General features: G+C 36.6%; 1 protein-coding gene across 1 annotated transcript; it reads left to right on the forward strand.

Annotated features, from left to right (window-relative positions):
- The first annotated feature begins 3,220 nt into the window (after positions 1 to 3,220).
- Positions 3,221 to 21,790, forward strand: LOC112054455 (cysteine dioxygenase type 1). The gene is made up of 7 exons (XM_024094245.2): positions 3,221 to 3,595; positions 8,451 to 8,550; positions 10,753 to 10,902; positions 17,395 to 17,541; positions 17,887 to 18,152; positions 19,707 to 19,876; positions 20,719 to 21,790. The coding sequence occupies exons 2-7, from the start codon at positions 8,459 to 8,461 to the stop codon at positions 20,752 to 20,754; spliced, it is 861 nt and encodes a 286-aa protein (XP_023950013.2). The 5' UTR covers positions 3,221 to 3,595; positions 8,451 to 8,458; the 3' UTR covers positions 20,755 to 21,790.
- Positions 21,791 to 23,703: the final 1,913 nt, after the last annotated feature.

The raw sequence follows: 23,703 nt of genomic DNA on the forward strand, positions 1-23,703 counted from the left end.
GATGAGAACTAACACAAATGTATAATGTAGGAGGAATAGGATTGTCCGTTTGTCTTTTAGCAGAGTCGTAATGAATTAAAAATATTTATACAAATACTACTATTTAAATATAAATAAACAAAAGAGAATTATTAAAAAATAAACATAATTCAAAACTGAACCGATTTTGATGAAACTGTACACTGTCCAATGAGTTGAAATAGGTATCTCTAGGACAACTAAACAAATACCTACTTTTAGTCAATACAATATCGCTCTGAGAATGTCTCGGAAAGACGAAAAGTACCTATTTCTAATTCCGACCTAGGGCTCGGGCTAAAACCTAAAAATTGTGATCCGTAGCCATGTTTACCACTGGGCCATCAGAACAGTTTTAATAAATAGAAACTAATATCTAACTTGTTCCAGCTCGATGATCTTTTCGTCGGACCTCATAAGAAGGCTCAGAGTCACACAGCGGGCGATGGAAAGAGCTATGTTAGGAGTATCTCTGCGTGATCGAATCAGAAATGAGGAGATCCGCAGAAGAACCAAAGTCACCGACATAGCTTAACGAGTTGCGTTGATGAATATCTAACTTCCTATAGGCTTAAGTATGTCTATTAAATATTTCTGAGTGACTAACTCAAATTAATAAGCAAAGTTGCGTGCTTGGATAGGTGGTAACAAATTCAATCACTTATGACCTTTTGCAAATCACAAACGCGAAATAGTATACTACTTTTACGAACACACTCTATAAAATCCAAAATGTCTTAAGTCACATGTTATTTGATATTAGGATACGCCATTTTGGATTTGCGGCCATTTTGTTCTGGTTTAAAAATGGTATACCACTTAATTTGGTTCAGAAGAAAAAGGTTGTATGTGCTTAACGAAATACCTTGCTAGTGTGACGTTTGGGCTTTTTTTAGCTTTTATTGAAAGTTTTGGAAAAGTGGCTTTCTATGGACGCGAATCCAATGATTTAATGTTTTTCCGGATGTTTTTTTGGGTCCCTTTATGAGGTAGATACTCAGTGGTGTAACCGAGGCCATTGGCGAATTTATTAAATGGGACCTCAAAAACTCAACGACCTCAGCAGTTTCTGAACGTGTGGGCCGAACGAAGGAAGACGAAGATCATGACTAATGCTCATGTACCGTTCCACCCAGTAATTGTTGAGAACTCAAAATTGTAGACGAATATGTATACCTAGGATCGACAGTCCAGTTAGGTAGGCCAATTTCTAGAAAGAGGTGAATCGTCGAATCCAGCTCGGCTGAGTAGCGTTCGGAAAACTCCGCGACATCTTTTCGTCCGAAATTCCTCAGTGCTTGAAGACGCATTTTGTGCATTACTGAGATTAAAGTGCTAACTTAATCTACGGAACCCTACACTGCGCGTGGCCCAACACATGGCCGGTTTTTTTTGTAAATATTAGGCGTAGTAAATGACGTTCGGAAATCGGATATAGGGAAACACATTTTACTTTGTTTATGTTTTTATCGAAATATGATTTAAATTTCTTACAAAATGACGATAAGTAATAATGATTCTTAATATCCCATTGATAACAGCGGCGTTGAGGTTAATTCAGAGGAGTGATGACGTCACAGATGTTTTTTTTAATTTAAGATATTCCTCTGACGTAGGTAGATAAATATATATCTACTTTTACTCAGTGGTGTGCACAAGGTTTGTAAGTAGGATAGGCATTTACGATCATCATCATCATCATCATCCAGCCGACGGACGTCCACTACTAGACATGGGCCTTTTGTAGGGACTTCCAAACATCAGTCCACCTCGTGGGGGGTCGACCAACACTGCGCAGTGTAGTGTGGGTCGCCATTCCAGCACCAACGTCCGTAGATTCTTCGAACTATGTGTTACTCATGATATTACACACAAATTGTACAAAATGATCGGTTTGGTAGTTGTGAGAAAGCGAAACAAACGAACAAACTCACACGCGTATTATTTGCTTAGAATATAGATAAAGATATATTACCTAAGATATATAGTACCTACCCATCTAAAACGTACCTAAATAGAAAAAATAATGGGTTGGGTAATGTAACAAACTTACTTACACATGTATTGGTAGTATAGATAAATAAATATTTTAAAACTAAGGGACAGTACAGTTCCCAGGCGTTCTCGAAGTAAACAAATACAATAGATACATAATCGAAAAACATACAATAACAAGTAAATATGAGATTAGTCATATGTAGAGTGAGTTTTTAGAACGGTAAAGTTCCTTCTTTTAATTAACTATTGATAAATTTAAATACAAAATTATTGAAAATCCCACAGTTGTGAATTTAGCCAGCATAACTGTGAAAAATCGTCATAAATCATGAATGAAAGGTAAGGGTGAAATGGTGGAAATGTTTTTATTTTATTTATTTGGGATCGAAAACAGTTGTGTACAATAATACAACTTACAAAACTTAAAGTAAATTTAAAAACAAATAGTTTACATACACAACCCACATCTCTATCCACAAGTAATTATACAAAATGTAGATGGGGCTGATAAAAATGATTTTCAAATTAAATTATCTAACAAAGTGCTTTTATATAAAGAAAAGAAAATAATGAAAAAAAAAGAAGCAAAGAAAGAAATGACACAATTACAATAAAAATTAAAATATATAAATAAATAGCAAAATTATTAATCGCTTTTAAGTGTGCCGATGACCAACTATTTAAAAGTACCTACTCGACTGGCAAAAATGTCTGTTTTTGAAGTGCTTATTATACGTCTGTGTCATTCTTACTATTGGAGACATATATATATGTAAGTATATGTTGAAAGGAAAACGTTCCTGGCACAAATCCATAACATTCTCAATAAAGACCAGATCAAAAGTATCCTAAATCGACGAATTTATATGCAAGGGTTGGTGAGAAAGGAAGAAGCAAGGGAGATAAGCATCATCATTCTCGTAGGGTTAGATACGAGAATGAGGCCTGATGATGTATGCAGACTAGGTATTAAGAATCAGGAATAAGGAGATCCGCAGACGAACCAAAGTCACTGACATAGCTCAGTGATTCGCGAAGCTAAAGTGTCAATGGGCAGGTCACATAGTTTGAAGAGCCGATGGACGTTGGGGTCCCAAGGCGACCCCGCACCGGAAAGCGCAGTGTTGGTCGACCCCCCACTATATCCGAGGATATCTAGCGGGTTGCAGGGAGCCGCTGGATGCTGGCGGCTCGAGACCGTTGTGTTTGGAGGTCCATGCAAGAGGCCTATGTCCAGCAGTGGACGTCTATCGGTTGATAAGGTAGACTAGGTATATATGCATATAAAATTGCCGATAACTGATCTCTCCCAAAGTTATACTCTTCAATATAAACTATAGTAGATAAACTTTCGAGAAGATGTCAAATAAATGCACAGACGGAGGGAAATCTCCTATCATTTGACATTAAACGACGCGCGGCCACGGACCTTTCACTTGTTTTTTTTAATCTTTAATTAAAAAGAGTTACTGGCAATTTGTTCGGTGCATCTGTGGAAAGAGGTTTTAGTTTACTTGTTTTGATATTTTTTTTTAGTTTTGTGTGTGTTTTGTTTTTGCAAGTAATCGAGAACTTTTATGTAAGTATTCTATCTATTATAATAAATGCCTACCTAGAAATAGAGTGTATTGTGTTACTAGCTAATGCTCGCGACTTCTTTTGCGTGATTTGAGGATTTTACTATCTCATGGAAATGTTTTTCAGGTTATAGTAAGTTAGATGTTGTTCCAGTTTATAATCTATATCTGTGCCAAATTTCATCAAAATTTGTTTGAGTAATTGGGTGACAATAATTAATATGCCAACATTTTTCTTTTTATTAGGATTGTTTCAGTAGAAAAAATAGTGACAGAAGAATAGAACTAAAAAAAAAAATATTAGACTACAAAAACACAATTTTTTTTTTCTCGAAAGTTAAACCAAAATAAAAATGTAGAGTTCCCACGATGTCTCCAGTAGTATATTTTCTTTCCAAATTTTCCAGGCATCTTCGAATAATCGCGGATCATACCTACATAAAAAAAATATATAAAATGGATTACGTATAAGTATAAGGAACTCTAAAAAAGCCTTAATATATAATGTCGTAGATTGTTCTTTTTTAATCATCGATTATAAATCTGGATACCTATAGGTTCTTTACTTTAATATTGGTTCTGTATGAAAGTATTGAGAACTGGTTTTCTATAGGGACGGCATTCAAGATCATGTTGTATAAATGAAATTTGTAGGTAATATTATTCCGTATGTCTGTTGATAAAATAATAAAATCAAAAAAATCAAAATCAAAATTCATTTATTTCAATTAGGCTTAGTTTACAAGCACTTTTGAAAGGTCAGGTATATGTCAAAATTTAATTTAATCTAATGGTGGTAATAATAGACGAAAACTTTAAATTACTTAAACTAAGGCGCGTTTGGAACCCTCGTAACTTAAAATTAAAGTTACGAGGGTTCCAAACGCGCCTTGGTTCGAGAAGAGCCCACAAAAAACTCAGCCAATAATAAAAACAAAATTAGGTTGCCTCTTTGGTCCAGCCTATGTAGCTTCACTTCTGGAAGTCCTGGGTTCGAATTCTGGCTTTGAAATACTTTCTTAAGTCAAAAAAGTTGGTGTTGTTACCTCGGAGACAGTTGTGTGCATTTCATACATGCATAATTGCACTGCTTACTGCTTAGCATTAGTTACACACTTGTTCACGCCACTGCTTGGAGTGCACGCGTCGAATATTGATTTAGCCCATCATCCCGCATTGAAGCAGATAAAAGATAGAAAATGATAAAGTAGCCTTAATAAAATGAAGTCAAACGCAGTCGTGAGGCTCTGCTAGTGTAGTTAGGAATTTTTATTTATTTTCTTATATGGTCAAAAATACTTGGAATGAGTAAAACCCGTCCGCAAACGCAGCGCATTACGTTGAAGGAAGTTACTGCATTTTTGTATCAAACGAGTGCTTCCCTCTCAATATACAGGATGTTTCGAGTGTGGCAAAGTACGAGTATACAGAGTGATGTGGGAGACAATTCATTCATCAACCAATAAGCATTCACTGCTGAATAGGCCTCTTTTGTGTTTCTATAACAAGATCCCCAAGACTGTGATGGATTTGCCAATGTACAACTTTAAGCAATGTGTTAAAAAACATTTACTTAGTCGAGGTTACTACACTATTGATGGAGGCCATTGGATCAGCTTCCACCTTCACACAGGAAGTAAAATTATAAGAAACTGTAATTGTTATCAATTGTAAATTATATTACTGTATGACTTTTCAAGCATTTCAAAAGAGTTGAGTTTCTTGCCGGTATCTTCTCAGCAGAACCTGCCTTCCGAACCGGTGGTAGAATCTTTACAAATAGTCAACTGACGTATTAAAAGTGCTTGTAAATTGAGCCTACTTGAAATTTTTTTCAGTTGTGTGCATTTTAAGAAATTAAATATCACGTGTCTCAAACGGTGAAGGAAAAACATCGTGAGGAAACCTGCATATCAGAGAATTTTCTTAATTCTCTGCGTGTGTGTGAAGTCTGCCAATCCGCATTGGGCCAGCGCGGTGGACTATTGGCCTAACCCCTCTCATTCTGAGTCTGATTCTCAATCGCCGCTCCACACTTTGCTTACTGAGACTTGGTCTCCACGCAAGAACTTTACCACTACACGTTACAACGTCAATCTGTTGTCCGACAGACATGACCAGTCAGTTACTTTTGTTCTTTGGCGAATCACTTCGTTCCGGATTTTATTTTAGAGATTCCAAAATCTCTTTGAGGGCATAGCTCTCTAAACGACAGGTGACAATTGACATCTTACTGATATTATAAACGCGAAAGTTTGTATGGATGTGGATGTTTGACTGAAGCGATTTAGCTGAAATTTGGAATGGAAATAGATTTTACTTTGGATTAACACATAGGCTACTTTTTATCCCGAAAAATCCATGGTTCCTGAGATTTGCAAAAACTGATGATTTTGATAATATGAACGTTTGTTACTCTTCCACGCCTCGACTACTGAACCGAATTAGCTGAATTTTGGTATTCAGATATATTATTATAGCGTGTATTAATACATAGGCTACTTTTTATCCCATCAAAAAAAAATGGAAAAATCCATGGTTCCCGAGGGGTTTGTGAAAAACTAAATTCCACGCGGACGAAGTCGCGGGCGTCCGCTAGTTACCTAATGAAATTGAAAATTTTGAAAAACCACCGATCGCCATAAAATTATTAATTACACTCTCGATCAAGTCATCAATATTCTGAGCCCACTCGAGTATATTTGCCGACATTCGGTCCCCCACTTCAACCCCCCAATACTTTTAAGCCGATCATCCAACATATTTATGAACACATACATCGCCTTTCATACAAAACAAACTAGGTAACATACAAAGTAAACTTAGTCTTACTAATAATATAAAGCTGAAGAGTTTGTTTGTTTGAACGCGATAATCTCAGGAACTAATTCTCCGATTTGAAAAATTCTTTTAGTGTTAGATAGCCCATTTATCGAGGAAGGCTATAGACTAAAAATATCCCCGTATTCCAAAGGGAACGGGAACTACGCGGGTAAAACCGCGCGTCGTCAGCTAGTATTGTAATATTTAGAAAATTTTATTGTTTAGAGCATGTAGTATAAGTGACCTATAAGTGGCCGAACATTTTGCCTTGATACCTTATACTTATTATTAAAATATTATGTAAGAAATGTTAGGTTGTTGGTTAACCAAATAAATAAAAAAAAAAACAATAAATAAAACTTAATTGAAATCGCTTCATCGAGTAGTTTTTGTTTTTATAACGAACATACAGACAGACAGACAAAAATTTCACTGATTGAATTTTTGGCATCAGTATCGATCACTAATCACCCGCTGATAGTTATTTTGGAAATATATTTCATGTACAGAATTGACCTCTACAGATTTATTATAAGTATTCTACAGATTTTCGAAGACACAGTAAATTAAAGTAAAACGCGTGTAAAATAAGTATTCTCATAGTGGTCAAGTATAATAACATATCCGATGTACACTACTTATCATGTTTTGTGACCCCTGACCGATGTTCTGATGAAAGCACGCCTTTGGCATCGTAAAGCTGTTTTCTTCCACACGCACGGAAATGGCTTTTCAATTTATATCTGTATTAACAAATACATACATGTATATACATGTACTTGCGTCAAATAAAGCAGTCTTGTTTATTAAATAAATTACCTAATAGACGTGCACTAGGTTCATATATAGGATGTGCATTCTTCGTACTAACTGTACGAAATGAAGATTCTCCTCCCAATTGTAAAAGGCATCTCAGAAATGGTTAATTAAATAAAAATCATTTTATCACAATCACAGATTTGACCGTTTATTCAAACAGTATTCGTGTTCACAAAATTTAAATCGCAATTACGCATTTATTCATTATGTACTTCACTACTAATGCTTTAGTAGTATTTAACATTAATTCATATTCACAATAAACCAACTAAAATAATGTAGATCACAATTAATAAAAATTATATCACGCATTACGCACCTTAGTTTTTACAATCCGTTCATCTCTGTCATTCAGAAAAAAGTAAAAACATGGCGACCGACTCATAGATACAACCACAGACAACATAGAAATAGTGAGTAACACGGTACTATAGGACAGTCGTGTTACACCTTACACATTACAGGGTCGTAAATAGTCACAGTACATTTTGCCTCTATGACGCTACTGCTAATAGGTATCATCGGCTCTTCGAACTGTGTGCCCCGCCCATTGCCACTTCAGCTTTGCGACTCGCTGAGCTATGTCTTTGGTTCTTCTGTGGATCTCCTCATTTCTGATTCGATAACGCAGAGATACTGCTAACATAGCTCGTTCCATCGCCCGCTGTGTGAATCTGAGCCTTCTTATGAGCCATAGTTAGCGACTAAATCTCGGATTCGGTGGAAACCTGAGCTGTGCTAAGGTCATTGCAGAGATGCCACGCGTACATCCAAGCGTTGAAGTCTTTCAATTCAAAAATTCTACTAATATTATAAACGCGAAAGTTTGTATGGTTGTTTGGATGTTTGTTACTCTATAACGCCGCTACTACTGAAGCGATTTGGCTAAAATTTGGAATGGAAATGGATTTTACTCTGGATTAACACATAGGCTACTTGTTATCCCGAAAAAAATCATGGTTTCTCTAGATTTGCGAAAACTGATGATTTTGATGATATGAATGTTTGTTACTCTTTCACGCCTCGACTACTTAACCGAATTAGCTGAAATTTGGTATTGAGATATATTATAGCATGGATTAACACATAGGCTACTTTTAATCCCGGAAAAATCCATGGCTCCCGAGGGATTTATGAAAAACTAAAAACACGCGGAAGAAGTCGAGGGCGTCCGCTAGTTTGATGTATTTTAAATAGTAATTTATTTCTTTTCAGATAAAAAAATGGAGATAGAGAGCGCCAATTGCAAATATCGAGTTTCGGAGTGCGCCGACATTGACCAACTATCGGTGGACTATCCAGTTAAATGTGATCAGTATGTATCTAGCATTATTTTCTGGGGTAATTCTTATGACCGAGACAGAGTATTTAAAGCCCAAAAGAAATGTATACGATCCATATGCCGTTTGAAGCCCACAGATTCCTGCAAGCCATATTTTGATAAATTTAAAGTTCTAACCTGTCCATGTTTATACATTTACGAGGTTTTAGTATTTGTCAAATTACATAAACACCTATTTAAATATTCAGATAAAGAACGGAGGAAAAACAAAATCTGCTTTACTCATCATAATACTTCATTATATGGCAATAGCATTTTTCATATGGCACCTCTAATTTACAACAAATTACCAGCGAAATTAGCTGATAGAAATTTAAGTGTGGCTTTGTTTAAAATTAAAATCAAAGAACTATTGTTAAAAAAACGGTATTACACTATCAAAGACTATTTAACTGACAAACAATAATAATTAACGTATAACGGACATAATAATAAATTAATAATTTTAACATCATAGTCATTAAGTAAATTTCAATAATTATAGTGTATTATAGACAATGTAATTTAGTTATAAGATTATTTTTAAATTTGCATGCTATTTTGTAGCAAATTGTATGCCAACATTTATATCAAGATCTGTATTTAACAATTTGCAAATAAAGAATTATGAATTATGAATTATGAGTTTTCCTATAGAAGGACTCTATGATCTTGGGACATGAATAATATATCTATGAGTTTGTTGTGGGCTCTTCTCGGACCAAGGCGCGTTTGGAACCCTCGTAACTTTAATTTTAAGTTTTCGAATGATTATTATCATTTAATATTATTACCTGACGTTTCGAAAGAGCTTGTAAACTAAGCCTATTTGAAAAAAATGAATTTTGACTTTGACTTTGACTCTATAATGTCTCATTGATACAATGACCATGAGGTTGAGTTTTTTTTTCTTGCAAAAAAATCTCTTATGATAGCTTTTTAACGTACTTCGGAGAGCACGTTAAGCCATCGATCCTGGTCATAAACATCTGAAAGTGATCGTTAAGGCATTTTAGAGGCTTACCCTAATCCGGTCTGTACTGGTTCATTAATATAGGCTTATAATGACGAGAATAGTTCTTAACAGACTGCCCTTAAAAGACTCCACAGAGTTTTATATAAAACTCTGTGGAGTCTTTTAAGGGCAGGTTGTTGATTAAATAAGGTAAAGTAAGATAAGGTAAGGTAAGGTAAGATTTTGTGTGCGCCAAACTTCTAGTCCGTTCTAACGCGCCGAGCTTCGCAGAGCTATTGTAATGGGGATGATGACTTTGAATATATTGATTTTTATGATACATTCGGGTAAATAAGGTCAACGTTAACTAATTTATACATAAAAAGCATAGATTGACTGGATATTTGCAAAATAAATTAGATTTTAAAATTTTAAAATTAAAAATATTTTAGCATACTTAGATAAAAAATTCATACAGTTTTAGCTTCCTTACATTAAATGTGACATTTTATATTACATGAACTATAAACATAAACGCAAAAATAAAAAAGATATTAGTAATTTACCTACTACGTCATTAATTCGTACCATTTTGTATGGGACAAAAGTTATGATTCACAACATTTGTTACAACTTCATTAACAAATCAAACTGTAACCAAAATAAGACCCTAGAATGGCAGAGAATGACCTTGAGTGGAGATAAGCACTTGTGAACCATGTGTGTAGGGTTAAAAGATCCTCTCCCCGCCGATCCCAAGTAGTAAAGAATTACACAACAAGAGATGTGGACGGCTCGAACGCCACGAGCACATTGAACCGTGCGTACCGCAATTCGTTGCAACGCGGCGATAACATAACTGATACTTTTCTCTTCCAAGCAAATAGCATGTGCTAAGATTACGCTGTATAAGTATGAGAAAATTTTTGGCTGGTGGGAGGCTTCGGCCGTGGCTAGTTACCACCCTACCGACAAAGACGTACCGCCAAGCGATTTAGCGTTCCGGTACGATGTCGTGTAGAAACCGAAAGGAGTGTGGATTTCATCCTCCTCTTAACAAGTTAGCCCGCTTCCATCTTAGATTGCATCGCCACTTACCATCAGGTTAGATTGCAGTTACGGGCGAACTTGTAAAGAATAAAAAAAAAAGAATAACCCAACAGACTAGCTTTGAGCATGCGGCTTAGGTACCAACTTCATTATGTTAATTTTTTTATTTACAAAAATCTCGAACTTTCCAGAGAAATTGACGGTCTCGAGACGCTTGTCCAAGAACTACACAGGGTGTTCTCAAAAAGCCACGTCAACATACAGGAGGTGCAGAAACTGATGTCGGCTTACAAATCGGACCCGAAACAGTGGCGGAAATTCGCAAAGTTTGATCGTTTCCGGTAAGTTCAGTTTAGTAGGATGATTTTTTCAGACACTTATAAACTGAATGAAAACACATAAAAAGTGACCAAGGTCTTATTTAAGGGGATAGTGGGGAAACAACGGTCTCCGTAGCGCAGTGGTATGCGCGGTTACATGACGGAGGTCCTGGGTTCGATCCCCGGCTGGGCCGATTGAGGTTTTCTTAATTGGTCCAGGTTTGGCTGGTTGGCTGGGAGGCTTCGGCCGTGGATAGTTAACACCCTACCAACAAATACGTACGTACGTAATGTGCCTGACTGAATAAAAAAAACAATTAAAATTGTAGTCAAATATGTAATTCGAGAGTCAAAGTTTTCCTATAATTTATCAGACAAATCGCTGAACTTTGACCCTTCATAAAGCTCAAATAAAAATCAATGATAGTGCCTATTTTTTATATTATTTAGAAAGCTTTATTACTTTTCGCGTTATACTAATATCTCGTATAATATAATATACGAATACCCTAATTTAAATAAAAAAAATCGGTTGTCTATAAAGTCGGTTTACGGACGATAGTTGAACGTGACAACGTCATATGAAAATACTGATGAATTGCTTGCATTTTTCAAAACAAAATGTTCGTTTTTCTAAGATACTGTTTAATCGTCGTCGTCGTCCATTTGACTCCTAAATGGACAACCGGTCGCCCATCGTATCCGTTACGTGACATGTAAAAAAATATAACTACCACTAAAAGCAATAGGCGAGCACAGTATTATGCTCCGCGCGATAGAGGAATATAAAGATTTTTTAAATGGCTCACAACGGTAGATTAAAACCGCATTCCCTGACTGTCGGCTTCTTCAACGCAGACAGGCTCACCGATAAAATACTCACGGGCAGCGAATGGTTAATAATTTTCATAGACCAGAATATACTTTATTTCTTGCAAAAAAAGTTGGCAACCCTCGGGCGAGGGAACGACGCATGACGTCGTCTTTTTTCGACTGCGCAGCCGGTTCCATCGAATTATAAGACGTTGTCACGTCAAAAAACCTTTTACAAACCTAAAACCGAAGCATACTCAAGAGATGTTGAATCTACAAAGTTCCGATTACAAATAATGAAAAAGTTTACTAATTTGTAAATAAATTCGTTAATTATATCATTCATCAATTTCCGAAAGCTGTTTTTTGCCATATTTGTGCTAATGAAATCTTATCAGCCAATGTTATTTGTGTTTTCTTCGCTTAAAGTCTATTTAGCGCGCCATCTTATCTGCTCGAAGTGCGCAAACTCGAGATAATACAACATTACTGTGTTCATCCCAACTCTGCTGAGGCCTTGTTTCATCCCAACTCTGCTGAGGCCTTGTTTCATCCCAACTCTGCTGAGGCCTTGTTTCATCCCAACTCTGCTGAGGCCTGGTTTCATCCCAACTCTGCTGATGCCTTGTTTCATCCAACTCTGCTGAGGCCTTATTTCATTCGAACTCTGCTAAGCTCTTGTTTCATCCCCAGAAGTTCCATGGTAAAGCCGTCGGACTCATCACCAAAAGGTGGTGGTTCGTCCCTTTGCTATTTTCGTACCTAACAGACAGTACCTACAGTTAACAGTTACAGGTACAGTTTCGTACCTACAGTCTTTTCCGACGAATTGGATTGAAACAGGAAAATTGGTCATTATTTAAAAAATACTGAAAATACCTATTCTTTATATAACAAAAAAAATTCTTAATCATAACCAAAGCTTTTTCACTACTCTTGCTCAAAAATACTATCATATTACCACTCCACAGCGCGGATAAATAGTAGATTGTTTCTATTTAGCGGCCTAAAAATACCTCGTATATAATGGGTCTTTTTAGCCCCTTGTATACAAGGGGGCTAAAAGACCCATAATCACTACTTTTATCTACTATTTTTTTATTCTTTATAAGTAGACCTTGACTACAATCACCTGATGGTAAGTGATGATGCAATCTAAGATGGAAGCGGGCTAGCTTGTAAAGAGGAGGATAAAAATCCAGACCCCTTTCGGTTTCTACACGACATAGGTACCGGACGATAAATCGCTTGGCGGTACGTCTTTGCCGGAGGAATCGTAACTAGCCACCTGACTTGCATAACTGAATTTTCAAAAAAGGCTGATGGTTTTGTGTTTCAAAAAAACACCTGCAATGGACAGACACTGAGTTACGATTTTATATTTATGCATAGATTAAATTAAATGTATATTTATCTGGAATGCAAATAATTGCCTGTTTATAGCAAATTAATTGTTCTTAATGTCAGGGCGCCGTGGCCTGACCTGGTCGCTTATGCGCAAATCAATAAGCAATATCGACATAGCATACGCATACCTCGACTGCGGTTAAATTTATTGTTTTTTTCGTTATTTTGAAGGAAATAAATAAAAATCAAGTAGATACATTACATAAATCTAAAATTCCCAAGTTGAATTAACTGTCTAATTTAAAAAAATAAATAAAAAAATAATAATATAATATACGACGGTATGTATTTCTACGTACGTGATAGCACAGTGGATATGACCTCTGCTTCCAATTACGGAGGGTGTGGGTTCGAATCCGATCCGGGGCACTTCCAACTTTTCAGTTATGTGCATTTTAAGAAATTAAATATAACGTGTCTCAAACGGTGTAGGAAAACATCGTAAGGAAACCTCCATACCAGAGAATTATCTTAATTCTCTGCGTGTATGAAGTCTGCCAATCCGCATTGGACCAGCGTGGTGGACTATTGGCCTAATCCCTCTCTTTCTGAGAGGAGACTCGAGCTCAGCAGTGAGCCGAATATGGGTTGGTGACGACGACGCGAGTACATCGTTTTTCATCGAAATTTCATAATTGTGATCATTTACCACAGTTATTTCAACGAAATAATCTCGACTACGTCATTTCACATCAAATGGCAGTGATTTTTTTCATCGAAATTATGTAAACAACGTTTTTTCGTTGAAATAATATTATTTTGATACTACTTTTATATTACTGCCAATTTACTTAAAATGCGTAAAATTAAGATTTTATGTCATTACGTTGAAAGTACGATGTTAGATGATTGCGTAAACGAAAATATGACGAAAAACGTTGTAGTGATTGGTTATTTGAATGGTACACCGAGATACATAATAACCCTGCCGATGAGTCTGTATAGCATTTGCAATCACGACTTTTTTTTTTATTCTTTACAAGTTAGCCCTTGACTACAACCTCACCTGATGGTAAGTGATGATGCAGTCTAAGAAGCGGGCTAACTTGTTAGGAGGATGAAAATCCACACTCCTTTCAGTTTCTACACGGTTTCGTACCGGAGCACTAAATCGCTTGGCGGTACGTCTTTGCCGGTAGGGTGGTAACTAACCACGGCCGAAGCCTCCCACCAGCCAGACCTAGACCAATTAAGAAAACCTCAATCGGCCCAACCGGGGATCGAACCCAGGACCTCCGTCTTGTAAATCCACCGCGCACACCACTGCGCTACGAAAAATGATGCAGCCTATGGTAAAATATTTTAGAGCAGGATCTTTGGGTTTGGATTCGAACCCACAACCTCATGAGCGCTATAGAAACTAACCACTAGAGCCACGCGGTTTAACCTTACCTCATATTGTTCTTATCTTACCCTATTTTATTCCTTATCTTGTTTTACGAAAACATCTTCACATTATCTTGTTATTTCTTTTAAAACTACCAGATATTTATAAAACTGTTACCAAGTAAAAAAACGGGCCAGTCTTCCCACCGAGGGTTCTGTACAAATTATTTAAGGAAGATTGAATGTTAATGCACTTGTATTAAAGGTCTATAATCGATTACTTATCTAAAGTTCATGTAAAAAGTTATGGATTGTTGCTACGTTAAAATATACGTATCTGGTTGTTTTGACTTGCCTACTGTCAAATCAATATATTTATTCTTAATTTTCCTTAACTTTTAGGTCAAATTTTGCATTTGAACTTTAGGTATTCTATGATAAGATTAGGGAGGGTTTCTTTATTTTTTATACACATTCTGTTTGAAACATTCATGGTTGGCTTTGACGTCATTTTTAATATGGCTGATTAGTAGTAGGCAAATTTAAAGATGGCGAATTAGTAGTAGGCAAAGACCTTATACTTAAGTACTTAGTAAGTATACGGTCTTTGGTAGTAGGTAGATATACTTATTAACAGACGGCCTTCGTGGCGCAGTGAATTTACGGAGGTCCTGGATTCGATCCCCGATCCCATCGTGTATAAACCAAAAGAGGTTTAGACTTTCATCCAACTTCTAACAAATTAGCCGCTTCTATCTTAGATTGCGTCATCACTTACCATCAGGTGAGATTGTAGTCAAGAATCAACTTGTAACGAATAAAAAAAGAAATAATTTGAGCCTATGACAGCCAGGCTTACTGATCCAGACAATTATATTATTGGATCAAGACCTTCAAATTATCCAAGTGAAAAAAAAAAAATCATAATTTCGGCAGGAAGAAAGGCTTACTGATCCAGACAATTATATTATTGGATCAAGACCTTCAAATTATCCAAGTGAAAAAAAAATCATAATTTCGGCAGGAAGAATAATCATGTCTCAAGTCGCCTCTCCTCCAAGGGAACTCTTCGCTGTTCACTAAAAATCTTTCATTGTTTGATCTTCAACATTGTTTTTCGAAGGGTCCTTTCTATTTCAAATGTTCTACTATTAGAAGAAAATAATAAATGAAAAACGAAAATAATAAATGAATGAGACGATAGACGAATATCTTAGCATTTTATGGATTCACCGTGCAGGTGCCGGGTCCATCGCGTGGTAGAGAGAAAAACACCAAGCAAAGTCCAGGACTTGTGACTACAGGATGTAGGGTTAAGGAATTCCTTGACGATCGATCAACACTCCCCTTCTCTGCTCGTGTTGTTCTCCATGCCCAGCTTTGGATACTCGTTCTAATATAGAACTAGCTGCACTTCTAGAGAGGCCAAGGTCTTTAAGCAAGTTATAGAGAGATTTTGCTGGTAATCCTCTCGCACCTACGTCTACGGCGTACAGACTAACTACATATCCATTTTTAGTTAGTTCATTTGTTTGTTTGGACAAAAGGAAAACTTTTATCACAATTCAAAATGACGTATAAAACTTTTTAGAAAATAAACATCGCTCACGTCAACATAGAACGTCACCAAGCAACAGTCGGAATCAGAAGCTGTTATCAAAACTATTAATTTATTATAATTATTATCTTTATCGTGAACAAATAAGTTATGTTGATGAAAATAACTCGTGACGTTGTTCGGACGATGTTATTGACTTAGGCTTCGTTCACATTTGAGCTGAGGCGAAGCGAAATTTCAAGTTGGACTGGCAAAATAGAGCCGTGATAGCCCAGTGGATATGACCTCTGCCTCCGATTCCAGAGGGTGTGGGTTCGAATCCGGTCTGGGGCATGCACCTCCAACTCAATAAAGCCTCAATAGCTCAACGGTAAGAGCGGTCGGACTCATCACCGAGGGGTGGTGGTTCGATCCCCGCCTCGTTGGTCTATTGTCGTAGCCATTCCTAGCACAGTCTTTCCCGACTAGTTGGAGGGGAATGGGAATATTGGTCATATTATAAAATATATGGCAAATATTGTTTAAAAAAAAAAAAAACTTTTCAATTGTGTGCATTTTAAGAAATTAATAAATATCACGTGTCTCAAACGGTGCAGGAAAACATCGTGAGGAAACCTGCATACCAGGAAATTTTCTTAATTCTCTGCGTATGTGAAGTCTGCCAATCCGCATTGGGCCAGCGTGGCGGACTATTGGCCTAATCCCCTCTCATTGTGAGAGGAGACTCGAGTTCTGCAGTGAGCCGAATATGGGTTGATAATGGCAAAATGTCTATCTTCTCCATTCGTCTCTATTAAGGTCGTAACTCATTAGAACCACCCGGGACTCGACCCGCATCGCCTCGTTGCTAGGCGTCCTCTTGTCTTCGACAGGTAGACCACGGATGGACGCTACGTTGTCAACTCGCGGTTCATATGAACAGCGATCACAATCGGATGTTCATCAGCATCGTAGACGATTAAAGGAACGAATATGTATCAGATAAAACAAATATAGTAAAAGATGTTTTTGTTAATAATCGATTATCTTGGAAAGTTTAAGTTTTGACTACAATCTCACCTGATGGTAAGAGATGATGCAATCTTAGATGGCAACGGGCTAACTTGTTAGGAGGAGGGTGAAAAATCCACAACTCTTTTGGCTTCTACACGACATTTACCGGAACGCTAAATCGCTTGGCGGTACGTCTTTGTACGGCCGAAGCCTCCCACCAGTCAGACCTGAACCAATTAAGAAAACCTCAATCAACCCAGCCGGAGATCGAACCCAGGACCTCCGTCTTGTAAATCCACTGCGCATACGGATCCACGGAGGCCGTCAAAATCTCATCGTCACTCTATCATAACATAACCAAAATATTTGTATTTTTTAACTTTAAATTGTATGTGAGTTTGTGTTTTTGTTCCCAGATACACTCGCAACCTGGTGGACGCGGGAAACGGCGCGTTCAACATCATGATTCTGTGCTGGGGGGCGGGTCACGCCTCTGCCATACACGACCACGCCGACTCGCACTGCTTCATGAAGCTACTCAGCGGCAGCTTGGACGAAGTCAGGTTAGTAGCTAGTCCATTTTAGGATTCCGTACCCAAAGGGTAAAACAGGAATCTATATTAATAATTTCGTCAAGGGGTACGGTAGACTTGATCGAAAATTTCCCTGAATAATTAAACATGAAAAAATAAACATTTCGAATCGACAACATATATATATAAAAGTCGGATTGTCGAGTGTTTTGTAAAATTCTAAGTTGCATATTTCACTGACAGTGGATGACATCTTGAGTATTTTTTTTTTCTGACTTTGTAAAACGAAACTTCTTTCTGTAAACTATAAGAGAATAAAAAAGATACTTTGATATAGACAGCTAACATTTAAATAATGCAAATCTCTATCATCAGATACGAATGGCCCAACAACATCCAGCCCGAAGTTATAAAAAAACTGAAAACCAAATCAAACAGGCACGCGTCAACGGAAGATGAAATTACCGAAAACTTTACCAACTTGGACATAAGCGGTGAAAATGACAGGTGTCAAAACGGCTGTCAAAACCAACAGTGTAGTTGTCAAAATGGAGATCAGGAAGATTGTGGTTACGACGCTCAGAGTATGAAAGAAATTGGAAGAACGAGATTAGAAGTTAACGATGTTTGCTACATTAATGGTAAGATCTTTCAGTCAGTCCTTTCTATTAATCTTGATATTGTTGGTTATTACGCTACTTTCTTTTATTTATTATAAACCTGCACAGGAGGATGAAGAATAATTGTACCAAGTTTCGTTGAAATCCGTCGAGTAGTTTTTGTTTCTATAACGAACATACCTACAGACAGACAAAAATTTTATTGATTGCATTTTTGGCATGAGTATCGATCACTTATCACCCCCTGATAGTTATTTTGGAAATATATTTCATGGACAAATTGATTTCTCTACAGATTTATTATAATTATGTAAGTATAGATAGATAGATAGATTATCACTTTAATTTTAAAAATCTTCAAAAAAGGTTAGGTGCGACCCGTATGTATAAATTGCATAAAAGTTTGTCTTTACCAGCTTCTTAACATTTGTGCCAAATTTCATAAATGTACCTATATGTAAATACGAGTATGTTTGTCCACGAATATCAATCACGGATTTCTTTTCTGTTTATATTCGTTCTTTTCTAAAGGTTTTACGTTTAGGTTAGTAGCCATTTATAATTTGAACTTTAGCTGGATGAAAACCGGCACAGAAATAGATTAAGTATAGAATAAAGATTACTTTTTTCACCACTTTTTTCCGACATAAGCCTACTCAGTGCCGTAAATAGCCCGCGCCCTGTGCGAGCTTCTATAACTGCGCCCTATTTAACTAGACCCTTTGCTTATCATACCAGCCACTGTGTCTCACTCACTAAAACTCAAACGCAGGTTCACTACTACAAATGCGTTGCCCATTCTGATGCTTAATTCTATCTTTTCTTGCGCCCCCAAGAGTCTGGCACCGCCCTATTTACGCCATTGAGCCTACATGCTGGATGCGGTGATTTGGTGAGCAATGAGCATCACCAACAAACTATTTCAGAGGACTTGGAGCCTGGGTTTTTGTTTTATTCGCTCGTGTCTCGGAGATGACTTCAAAGACATCTCTACCGGTCATTATCTGTACTAATATTTTGAAGAGGTAATCTGTGGATCTACAAAACCGATTTTCAAAAGCGCTTAGAAGCATTTTGAAGCTTGGAGATTTGGTTAGAACTCGATGCTGCTACATATCTCCTCTCCTGTAAAAACTATACCTACCTTTAAAAATTGGCATATTATGATTATCTCTATCTTCTATTAGAGTCGTGATAGCCCAGTGGATATGACCTCTGCCTCCGATTCCGGAGGGTGTAGGTTCGAATCCGGTCCGGGGTATGCACCTCCAACTTTTCAGTTGTGTGCATTTTAAGAAATTATACATCACGTGTCTCAAACGGTGAAGAAAAACATCGTGAGGAAACATGCACAACAGAGGATTTCTTAATTCTCTGCGTGTGTAAAGTCGGCCAATCCGCATTGGGACAGCGTCGTGGACTATTGGCCTAACCTCTCTCAGCTCAGCAGTGAGCCGTATATGGGTTGATAACGAACGATATCTTCTATACGACCAAAGACAAGCATTTTAATAAAGTGAGATATCTTGGCTTCACTCGGAGTATAATTAAATTTTTTGTTTCCTTTTATTCCAGACGCGCAAGGTCTGCATAGGATGGAGAACCCTTCTCACGTGGACGGCGCAGTCTCCCTCCATCTCTACTGCCCTCCTTTTGACAGCTGCAGGGTGTTCGACTCGAGGACCGGCAAGTCTAACGAAGTTAAGGTCACATTCTGGTCCATGTATGGGAAAAAGATAAAAAGAGTAAGTTAACTTTTCATTTTTAACATCCCGTCGTTTGCCGCTGATGACTACTCTGGCGTTCTCAACTTCGTATAAATAGATTTCTGGCAGGCCTCCCTAAATTCAAGGCCAACGTTTTTTAAAACGTCTTCTGCCAGCCTAGCCAAGTTGACTTTCTACGATCGAAAACGCTCACGAAAACTTAAAAATGTATAGGGGTAAAAGTTCGACATCGATATGTAGCGTGATCGACGCAACGAATAGAAAAGTCGAAGCCATACTTACCACTATCAGAGCAGGCTTAAAAAAAGAAAGAACATTATTTAAACCTATTAACCTATGAAAACAATGAGGGGATATTCTCACTGGGGAATACACTCGAAAAGCGAAGTTATCACAGAACACATCTGCTTATAGTTATGATACTGATCGCAGATAAACCCAGAAGAAAAAAAAAATTTACAACGATATGTATTCGCTCCTAGTACAAATATAAATAGAGATCGCTAATTGGTAGTCAAGTTGCCAATTTTGACAAGCGCTTACGCTTCAAATCCAATTTTTATGATATTAATAAATTTTTATGACACTAACATAGATGAAAGATTACCTAACTACCTCTCTAGTTTCGCAAAATTGTATTTTAAAGAAGATAAAAGAATAAAAATAAAAATAGGGATATATATATGTATAGAGTATGGTAATTATTGTATTGCCAAATATTATTGGGTTGGATATTTTGCAATTCAATTTCTCAAAGTACCTAGCTTTTTTTTTTGATATTTTGCCGTAAGTTTGGCCCAACTACAATCTAAAATTGACTCTCTCCTTAATATTATTTAAAAATATATTTTATGTTACAGGTAATAGAAGCAGATCCTGCGGACAGTCAAGAATAGTTCAAAATGGAGCTTTAGTAGAGGTGCTATTATTGTAGTCAAATATTTTTGATACATTCCATTTCATGGACCTGTCAACATTGAAATCTTACCAAATATCAAAATATTTTTATAACAAACGAGCGTGGTTGATGGAACACTTGATGTTAAGTGATTATCACTTTAATGATAGCTTGCAGAAATCGATTTGCCAGCTTTGAGAGATTTGATTTCCCTCCCTTAAATATCCATAGATGTAATTTTGTTAATGTTTAATCAGTTCCAAAATTTGCAAGTTTGTGGAAGAAATGATCTAGTAAATCGGATGACTGTTGAATTCCAGTCATCCAGAATTGATCTCTACGAGTCAAGGTATAAAATAAATGTCAAATATATCCCATAATTAATACATATATTGGATATATTGGAAGACTAATTAGTGTTCCGGTACGTGGATGATCCGGTAGTGTTCAGGTTTGGGGATGTGGATTTTCATCCTCCTCTAAAGTTACTCCGCTTCCATCTAAGATTGCATCATCACTTATAAAGAATAAGTACATTCCATTTTTGAGTAGATGGAACTTTCACAGCTTCAAGGGTCTGACCTTGATACCTTTACGCGTTTCGAGTTAAAAAAATCTCGACAGACAGACGAAAGGCAGACTAATGGACAATTAAGTGATCTTAAGAGTTAATTTTTTTCAATTTGAGGTAAGGTACTGAAAAGAAGTCATATTATTATGGTTAACCCCCTGTGTGGTATCGAAGTAGTATTTTTAGAGTCGAAGGTTGAAATATATTTAGCTTTAGTGAATACTCACTGTGTCTTTAGGCATATTATGATAATCCATATTCTGTACACAGTTTCTGTATAAGAGATATACATTTTTCTTATCATTTTTATGTTATATTATAAAACATTCTTTTCTTTTTTACGATTACTTATTTTTATTGTATACTCTATTTATAGGTACATAATCAATTTATTATACAAAATCTATTTGTATTTAGCAAAATGAGATAAGTCAAAATTAAACATTATTTGTATTATAAAAAAGTGTTTTTTTTTCCTTTTATTTCTCCTCTCTCTAGGTTTTTTTTTTATATAAGAATAACCAAGCGTTCCACGATACTAAATTAATTGTATCCAACCATCAGGGCTTTTGAACAATTGGAACGTGTGCTTTGGGATTTATGCTCGGGTTTTTTGTTTATATAATAATATTTTTAACTAATATCATTGTAGTACCTAATCAATTGTAAAATATTTATTAATCTTTCAAACAAAAATTTATAAATGGATTTGGTTGAGGAATGTAAATAGATTTCTTAACATCTCCTTTTTTTTGGGCCGTTTCCGCATTAGGCCAAGTGATTGGCAATTGTGCGTGGATCCTCAGGTCTCCGCTGGATTCATTTTCAAAATTCAAAATTCATTTATTTCAAGTCTTTATCAAGTATCATCCTTTAGTATGTAATCAATAACTACTGAACACGCTTGACCTCCTGAGGAGGAATAAAACCTAAAAGGCGGCCCGGAAAGCTGCATGACGGCATGGCCAAATTAATGGCGTCAAGAATTATATGGGGGTTAAAAACTCAAACGTTTTAGAACTGTATCAAAGGTTTAGGGTTAATGTGTCTGCCTGTAGGTTTGTCTGTTAGTTTCTAACGTGAGATAATATGTATTATTTTAGTAGAGTTGATTAAAGGGAGAAGATTCTTAGATATGCACGTTGAAGATTTTCACGATATGTATTAGCATTATGCAACTATTTTGAAAGAACATTTTTAATTCACAAATGGGGATGATGACTAGGTTTGTAAATATTGATTGCTACCTTCTGATCAGTTTGAAGGCGGTGCCAATACAGTGTCATGTTTTAATTAAAGCCGATTCTTAGGGAACCACAGAAATTTTGTAATTTAAACGGCTTGAATTAAAACATTACTGGCTTGGCACCGCCTTCAGACTGATCAGAAGGTAGCACATAGGTAAGGAGTTATTTTTTGCTTTTTAGTTTAAGTTATTTTTTGAATTGGAAGTCGGTTGAATTTTTTTTATTAAAATTTTTACTAAAAATCGAACCAGTGTGCATCTGTTTTCTTGACCCAAACTTAATATCTAAGCCCTAAAATCAACTATCTGAAACCTTGCCCTACAAAGGGCCATTATATGATGATCTAAGAATTTCCTGACCGGATGGTTTTGGTTTTCTCATGGGCAAATAAGCTGATGATGTCTTAATTTAGGGGAAATTCCATCATTTCAAACGTAGGCCTATTGACTGATATTATACGCTGGGTCACGCAACTTCTAATGAGATTAACAAAACAAAACAACATAGGATTAATTAAACATTAATGATTAATGGTAATTAGTGTCTGGATATAGGTTTTCACAAAGGTAATCTATTTAAGCCGTGCGTATTATGTTTTAATCGATAACACTGATAATAATTAGGGGAGGTCGGGGTGAGTTGGAACACAAAATTCTAAACTATTGTTACAACAAATGCAAATTTTATAATCTGTAACAGAAAATGGATACTGTTATTTGGAAAAACTAATGTATAATGAAATAGTAAAAATTCTAGGTATATGGCCGATACGAGGATCGTCATCAACCTATATTCGGCTCACTGCTGAGCTCGAGTCTCCTCTCAGAATGAGAGGGGTTAGGCCAATAGTCCACCACGCTGGCCCAATGCGGATTGGCAGACTTCACACACGCAGAGAATTAAGATAATTCTCTGGTATGCAAGGTTTCCTCACGATGTTTTCCTTCACCACGTTTGAGACACGTGATATTTAATTTCTTAAAATGCACACAACTGAAAAGTTGGAGGTGCATGCCCCGGACCGGATTCGAACCCACACCCTCCGGAATCGGAGGCAGAGGTCAAATCCACTGAGCTAACACGGCTTACGAGGATGGGTGCTAGATTTTGTAGCTTTAACGTATCTTGT

The sequence above is a fragment of the Bicyclus anynana genome, chromosome 18, assembly GCF_947172395.1.
Source record: "Bicyclus anynana chromosome 18, ilBicAnyn1.1, whole genome shotgun sequence".
NCBI classification, from domain to species: domain Eukaryota; kingdom Metazoa; phylum Arthropoda; class Insecta; order Lepidoptera; family Nymphalidae; genus Bicyclus; species Bicyclus anynana.

Bases quoted from the DNA above. Each gene is read 5' to 3' on its own strand.
- LOC112054455 (XM_024094245.2), top strand. From the start codon at position 8,459: ATGGAGATAGAGAGCGCCAATTGCAAATATCGAGTTTCGGAGTGCGCC. The intron at 17,542-17,886 runs GTTAGTAGCTAG...CTCTATCATCAG, and splicing joins GGCAGCTTGGACGAAGTCAG to ATACGAATGGCCCAACAACA. The intron at 19,877-20,718 runs GTAAGTTAACTT...TTTATGTTACAG, and splicing joins ATGGGAAAAAGATAAAAAGA to GTAATAGAAGCAGATCCTGC.